The sequence below is a fragment of the Erythrolamprus reginae genome, chromosome 1 (genome assembly GCF_031021105.1).
Source record: "Erythrolamprus reginae isolate rEryReg1 chromosome 1, rEryReg1.hap1, whole genome shotgun sequence".
Classification (NCBI taxonomy): Eukaryota; Metazoa; Chordata; class Lepidosauria; order Squamata; family Dipsadidae; genus Erythrolamprus; species Erythrolamprus reginae.
Window position 1 is genome coordinate 18558772 of NC_091950.1, and position 8030 is coordinate 18566801.

Below are 8030 nucleotides of genomic sequence, written 5' to 3' on the forward strand. Positions count from 1 at the left end.
TCTACTTTATTCCAATAGATCTTAGCTTCAGGGCAAGTCCACCCTGTGTGAAAATATGTGCCGATTTCTTTTTTGCATTTCTAACAGACAGGGTGTGTGTTTAATTGAAGACTTCAACTCCACATCTATTGATCTGATCTGCGGCTGGCTGATTGGGTTGGTTAGCTGGTTGGGCTGGTTTGCTGGTTGGGCTGGCTAGCTTCCGAAAGTGCAGCTCTGATAATTAAATGTTGTGCAATTAAGCAACCAAGCTCAGAGCGTACCGGGGACTCCACAATCATTTATTATTTTCCAACAAAATAAGCCGTTTCATTCTGGATAGGGACATCCTTCTGCCGCACGAATCCCAGCGACCGATTAGGTCCCACAGAGTGGGCCTTCTCCGGGTCCCGTCAACTAAACAATGTCGGTTGGCGGGCCCCAGGGGAAGAGCCTTCTCTGTGGCGGCCCCGACTCTCTGGAACCAACTCCCCCCAGAGATTAGAACTGCCCCTACTCTTCCTGCCTTCCGTAAACTCCTTAAAACCCACCTTTGCCGTCAGGCATGGGGGAACTGAAACACCTCCCCCGGGCATGTTCAATTTATGCATGGTATGTTTGTGTGTGTGTGTTTGTTAGTAAATGGGGTTCTTTTTAAATCTTTTTAAATATTTTAAATTTATTTGGGTTTGTCATGATTTGCTGTATCTTGCTGTGAGCCGCCCCAAGTCTGCGGAGAGACTCGGCGGCATACAAATCTAAATAATAAAAAAATAAATAAATAAATCTCTATTTATTTATTAATTGGATTTGTATGCTGCCCCCTCTATTTTTTTGCTTCCTTTTTGCACACTTTTCACAACACCGCCCCCCCTCCCAATCAAACACAAGGATTCACTACATGGCTTCAGGGTTGACATTTGATAGGGTGGCAGAAATGTTGAGATGCCAAACCTTGGTCTATTTTTGAAAGCAGGACACTGATCCAGGAACTTCAGAAAGCATTAGGGACAAAACTAGCTGAGGAGAAATAGATGAAATAAACCGAAGGAAGGCTGTTAACTCAGCCCTTCGCTGAGAAACATATTATTTTTTTCCTCCTCAAAAGCAGAGATGGATGGGCTCCTACGGGTATGGTCAGGTGCGCAGAACTGGTAGAAAAATTTTGAATTTTTTTTCTTTTTTTCCCTTCTGGGCTCTGGGTATGTTTTTTCTGTTGCAGTAAATGAGGTTTAATCTGTATAATTTTAGAAGAGCTATGCGTGTGTGTGGGTACATACACATACAGTTTATATAGTAGATAATATTATATTTTTGTGTGCCTGTGTGTAATATGTATGTACACATATGGCAGATATACATAGAATTAAAGAGCATATTTTGGATGTTCAGTAATAGTAAATAGATAGGGAAATTGTATCTCTCTGAGGCAAGGAGAGGCACCCTAACCCTAACCCTTGACGTGAGTGATGTCACATTGGCCACCTTTAAGCCAGTCACATGATCTTTAAGCCATCCCCGGTTACATGACCGTCAAGCCACTCCCACCTTGTCATATGGTCTGCAAGCCACACCCACAAAATAAGCCACACCCAGTGTGGTAGTAAACTGTTTCAACTCCTACCCTCAAGACGTCGCTACAAAGCACTACACACCAAGACAACTAGACACAAGAACATTTTTCCCCGAATGCCATCACTCTGCTAAACAAATAATTCCCTCAACACTGTCACATTGTACCTCATGATTCTTGACAAATGTATTTTTTCTTTTATGTACACTGAGAGCATATGCACCAAGACAAATTCCTTGTGTGTCCAATCACACTTGGCCAATAAAGAATTCTATTCTATTCTAAAATTCACTAAGGCTGCATTATTATTACTATTAGTCTTCTCATCGTTCCTATCACCCATCTCCTTATTTATTTATTTATTTATTTATTTATTTATTCATTCATTCATTCATTCATTCATTCATTCATTCATTCATTCATTCATTCGATTTTTATGCCGCCCTTCTCCTTAGTCTCAGGGCGGCTTACAACATGTTAGCAATAGCACTTTTTAACAGAGCCAGCATATTGCCCCCACAATCCAAGTCCTCATTTTATCCACCTGGGAAGGATGGAAGGCTGAGTCAACCTTGAGCAGGTGATGAGATTTGAACCACTGACCTTCAGATCTATAGTCAGCTTCAGTGGCCTGCAATACAGCACTCTACCTGCTGCGCCACCCGGCTCCTTCTACTTATGACTGTACGACTGTAACTTGTTGCTTGTATCCTTATGATTTATATTATTATTGATTGTTTCCTGATTGCTTATTTGTACCCTGCGGCAATCATTAAGTGTTGTATCTCATGATTCCTGACAAATGTATATTTTCTTTTATGTACACTGAGAGCATATGTACCAATGACAAATTCCTTGTTTGTCCAATCACACTTGGCCAATAAAGAATTCTAATCCTAGACCTAGTCTTAGTCCCTGTCCTATTCTATTCTATTCTATTCTATTCTTTTTAAATATTAGGTTTGTTTTGCTATATTATTTTTTATTATTGTGGCGAGCCACCCCGAGTCTTCGGAGAGGGGCGGCATACAAATGTAATAAATTATTATTATTATTATTATTATTATTATTTATTTAATTCTATTCTATTCTATTTCCAATTCTAATTCTTTTCTTATTGGACTGCCTGCACTGCATCCACTCATTTGTTAATCAGAGTTGTGAATGCAAGAAGTCCTCAATTTAGAAGTATAGCTGAGCCCAGAAGTATAATTGTAAGCTGTGCCCGTTGTTAGGTGAATCTTCACAACACCAACTCAATGTTATGGCTTTTTTTGTGTTGATCATTAAGAAATCCATGGTCATTAAGCAAACCCATTGTCTGCACTTTGCATTTTTTTGCTGGAAATAAGATGAAAATGGTGCTTCCTGGCAAAAAAACCCATAATAGCTGATTGCTAAGTTCCCAAAATGTGATCACATGATCACAGGGGTCGGCCATCAGACCTTAGAAACATAGAAACATAGAAGACTGACGGCAGAAAAAGAGCTCATGGTCCATCTAGTCTGCCCTTATACTATTTCCTGTATTTTACCTTAGGATGGATATATGTTTATCCCAGGCATGTTTAAATTCAGTTACTGTGGATTTACCAACCATGTTAGGTGGAAGTTTGTTCCAAGGATCTACTACTCTTTCAGTAAAATAATATTTTCTCATGTTGCTTTTGATCTTTCCCCCAACTAACTTCAGATTGTGTCCCCTTGTTCTTGTGTTCACTTTCCTATTAAAAACACTTCCCTCCTGAACCTTATTTAACCCTTTAACATATTTAAATGTTTCGATCATGTCCCCCCTTTTCCTTCTGTCCTCCAGACTATACAGATTGAGTTCATTAAGTCTTTCCTGATACGGTTTATGCTTAAGACCTTCCACCATTCTTGTAGCCCGTCTTTGGACCCGTTCAATTTTGTCAATATCTTTTTGTAGGTGAGGTCTCCAGAACTGAACACAGTATTCCAAATGTGGTCTCACCAGCGCTATATAGCGGAAGAAACCACAGAGTCAGGTAGTGCATTCCAGGCATTGATCTCTCTGTTGCTGAAGGCGTATTTCTTGCAGTTAAGTTTCGAGTGGTTTACATTGAGTTTGAATCTATTTTGTGCACCTGTGTTGTTGCGGTTGAAGCTCATTGACCAGTAGGACATTGTAGTAGATTACTTTAGGAACTACATTTAGATCAGATCGAAGACCACGTATCTCTAGGTTTTCTAAGCCCAGTTGAAGTCCATAAGTCTTAAAAGTTGACAAATTTGAAGACCTCTGGGGTAAATGAAACAGGAGGATCACGGCTGGTTGAGGAATTCTGGGAGTTGAAGTCCACAAGTCTTTAAAAAGTCTAGCCCAGAGCTGGGGAATGAATACGGTTTATGCTTAAGACCTTCCACCGTTATTCTAGCCCGTCTTTGGACCCATTCAATTTTGTCAATATCTTTTTGTAGGTGAGGTCTCCAGAACTGAACACAGCATTCCAAATGTGGTCTCACCAGCGCTCTATATAGCAGGATCACAATCTCCCTCTTCTTGCTTGTTATACCTCTAGCTATGCAGCCAAGCATCCTACTTGCTTTTCCTACCGCCCGACCACACTGCTCACCCATTTTGAGACTGTCAGAAATCACTACCCCTAAATCCTTCTCTTCTGAAGTTTTTGCTAACACAGAACTGCCAATACAATACTCAGATTGAGGATTCCTTTTCCCCAAGTGCATTATTTTACATTTGGAAACATTAAACTGCAGTTTCCATTGCTTTGACCATTTATCTAGTAAAGCTAAATCATTTACCATATACAGACCCCTCCAGGAATATCAACCCTATTGCACACTTTAGAGTCATTGGCAAATAGGCAAACCTTCCCTACCAAACCTTCCTCTATGTCACTCACAAACATATTAAAAAGAATAGCACCCAGAACAGACCCTTGTGGCACACCGCTTGTAACCTGTCTCTGCTCAGAATACTCGCCATTAACAACAACCCTCTGATATCTACGCTTCAGCCAACTGCAAATCCACTGAACTATCCAGGGATGAAGTCCAATCTTCACTAATTTATCTATCAGTTCTTTATGTGGAACAGTATCAAAGGCTTTGCTGAAGCACTTCAGGTTGTAAGTACAGTATCTTTCATGGGGTTCATCTTAACTTCCAACCGTTGCTAGGCAATCAGACGTAAATAAAAGGCTACATGTAGGTAACATCCTATTATGCAAATACAAGTTCATAAGGGATCATTGAACCCAGAACGTGCCTTTATATTTGTAGACATAAAAATGCAAGGCAAGAATTCAAACTTGCAACCATTTGATCAAAAAAACCATGATTAACAAGAAGCCATGGATTCACGCGTGAATGCCATGCGTGAATCCATCCTCCATTTTACACATTCATGTTCTAAACCATGTAGGCCAAAGGATGCTAAAGTTTGGAGGACAGAAGGAAAAGGGGGGACATGATCGAAACATTTAAATATGTTAAAGGGTTAAATAAGGTTCAGGAGGGAAGTGTTTTTAACAGGAAAGTGAACACAAGAACAAGACGACACAATCTGAAGTTAGTTGGGGGAAAGATCAAAAGCAACATGAGAAAATATTATTTTACTGAAAGAGTAGTAGATCCTTGGAACAAATTTCCAGCAGACATGATTGGTAAATCCACAGTAACTGGGATAAACATAGATCCATTGTAAGATAAAATACAGGAAATAGTATAAGGGCAGACTAGATGGACCATGAAGTCTTTTTCTGCCGTCAGTCTTCTATGTTTCTAAGTTTCTATGATGCTACTTGGGTGCACAGGCGCAAGTTTGTTTTAAAAAAGTCAAAACAAAGGATATTATCTCCATGCAGCAAAATATTGCCCTGCTCCTGTGGTGAGACTGTACAGTGGAAGTGTTAAGGGACATGATTTATATGCCACCGTTCCAACATTTTTTGAGAAAAGAATCAGGAAGCCACAGTTAAGAGCTGACACACGGAAAAAGCCTTAGTCCAAACTATCAGTCCTTTGTGAGCAAAAGTCACAGAACAGTGCCAGAGCACTTTTTCCCTACATAAAGAATCAGGGATCTTGGAATCCTAGTGGACAGCCATTTAAATATGAGCCAACAATTTGCAGCAGCTGCCAAAAAAGCCAATGCAGTTCTAGGCTGCATTAACAAAGGGATAGAATCAACATCACATGAAGTGTTAATACCACTTTATAAGGCCTTGGTAAGGCCACACTTAGAACACTGCATTAAGTTTTGGTCGCCACGCTATAAAAAAGGATGTTGAGACTCTAGAAAGAGTGCAGAGAAGAGCAGCAAAGTTGATTAGGAGACTGGAGGCTAAAACATATGAAGAACGGTTGCAGGAACTCAGTAGATCTAGTTTAATGAAAAGAAGAACCAGGGGAGACATGATAGCAGTGTTCCAGTATCTCAGAGGTTACCACAAAAAAAAGAGAGTCAAACAATTCTCCTAAGCACCCAAGGCAGGGTAGAACAAGAAACAATGGGTGGAAACTAAACAAGGAGAGAAGCAACTTAGAACTAAGGAGAAATTTCCTGACAGTTAGAACAATTAATACATGAAACAGCTTGATTCCAGAAGTTGTGAATGCTCCAACACTGGAAGTTTTAAAGATAATGTTTTATAACTATGTGTCTGAAGTGCTGTAGGGTTTCTTGCCTAAGCGGGGTGGGGGGTGGTGGATTAGAAGACCTCCAAAGTCCCTTCCAACTCTGTTATTATTCTATTCTGTTCTGTTCTATTCTAGTTCAGTTCCAAGAATCTCAGACACTGGATATAACAAAAGGTTTTACGACAAAACACCCAACCAAAAACACACCTTTGTCAATTCAAATAAGTATCTCGCCTTAGACCAGCTAACCATCAAGTTGATACACCATATAGAGCAATTCCTTTATCTGCTGTTTATTCGGCATTTCCAGGTAGCCTATTCCTGACCACGGAAGCTCGATTTAATGCGTCATGATTACCCCAAAGCTGAATATGTGCGCAACTTTCTCATAGAAACATAGAAGATTGACGGCAGAAAAAACCTCATGGTCCATCTAGTCTGCCCTTATACTATTTCCTATATTTTATCTTAGGATGGATATATGCTTATCCCAGGCATGTTTAAATTCAGTTACTGTGGATTTACCAACCATGTCTGCTGGAATTTTGTTCCAAGCATCTACTACTCTTTCAGTAAAATAATATTATCTCAGGTTGCTTTTGATCTTTCCCCCAACTAACTTCAGATTGTGTCCCCTTGTTCTTGTGTTCACTTTCCTATTAAAAACACTTCCCTCCTGAACCTTATTTAACCTTTAACCTATTTAAACGTTTCGATCCTGTCCCCCCTTTTCCTTCTGTCCTCCAGACTATGCAGGTTGAGTTCATTAAGTCTTTCCTGATAAGTTTTATGCTTAAGACTTTCCACCATTTTTGTAGCCCGTCTTTGGACCTGTTCAATTTTATTGAAATAAAATGTCTCCTCTAAATCAAATTCAATTTGCCTTAAAAACATTCAAAGTTCCCCATGAGTTTCTATATCAAAGCAAAGTAACCTGTAAGGACACCAAAAGAGCAAAGCAGAGTCCTTCCCTCTGGCTCTTCCTTTTAAAGAGGAGAGGAAGAAGCTGAGCGAAAGCAAACAAAAACTTAATCAAAATTTAAAGGCTCACCATTGTATTGGACGATCACGATCCAGAAAAATAAAAATAAAAATAAAAAAATGCAAACACCGGGTCAAAAAAAGAGAAACTCAAATACAACGTGCCTTTCCTTCTAATCCTGTAGCCAAAAGGAGGCGTGGAATCATCTCGGCCAATCAAAAGCCACACCAGCCCACTATCGTCAACCAATGGGAAAAGGAAGAGGCAGTCGGCGACGTCCCTTTTCTTTCCTTGGTGAGAATTTAAGGTCCACCTGTTTCCGCTTTTCAGCTGCCTATCCGCCGCGTTGCATCTTGGGATTTGTAGTCTCATTCTCCTCGGCGGGGTAAGATTACTGTACCGTACAGCAATGTTGCAAAATGCTTGTTTTTCCTTTGCAAAATCGCTTATGTTTATATTTATTTAAATTTATTTATTTAAATTTATTTAAATTTATAGGCCGCCCATCTACTAATGGACTCAGGGCGGCGTACAACAATAAAAATACAATAATAAAAATACAATTAAAATATTAATTACAATTAAAAAACCTTAATAGTAAAACATTCATACATCATTCATTCATTAGAGCAGCAATATAGCAGCAACTATTCTTTTCTTTATTTGTCTCACATTTTCTTGTAGGGAAAAATTATTTATGCATTGGGCACTAGCGTGAGGAAAATTAATATTGAAATGTGAATATATACACATGCATTTACATAAAGGAATTTCGGACCTAGTTATGGATTTGTTAAGGAAGACAGAGTGTGAATGCAACACAATGAAATAGAGTAACTCTAGGTCAGCTAATGAGTCTCAATCTTATGT

At 39.4% G+C, this 8030-nt stretch overlaps 1 protein-coding gene across 1 annotated transcript in view; it reads right to left on the bottom strand.

Annotated features, from left to right (window-relative positions):
- Positions 1 to 7373, bottom strand: part of TMEM161A (transmembrane protein 161A) — a 33462-nt gene extending 26089 nt beyond the window's left edge. Inside the window, exon 1 of the mRNA XM_070746181.1 lies at positions 7230 to 7373. Coding sequence (XP_070602282.1) covers positions 7230 to 7232 — 3 coding nt within the window. The 5' untranslated portion in view covers positions 7233 to 7373. The remainder of the gene's footprint in view (positions 1 to 7229) is intronic.
- Positions 7374 to 8030: the final 657 nt, after the last annotated feature.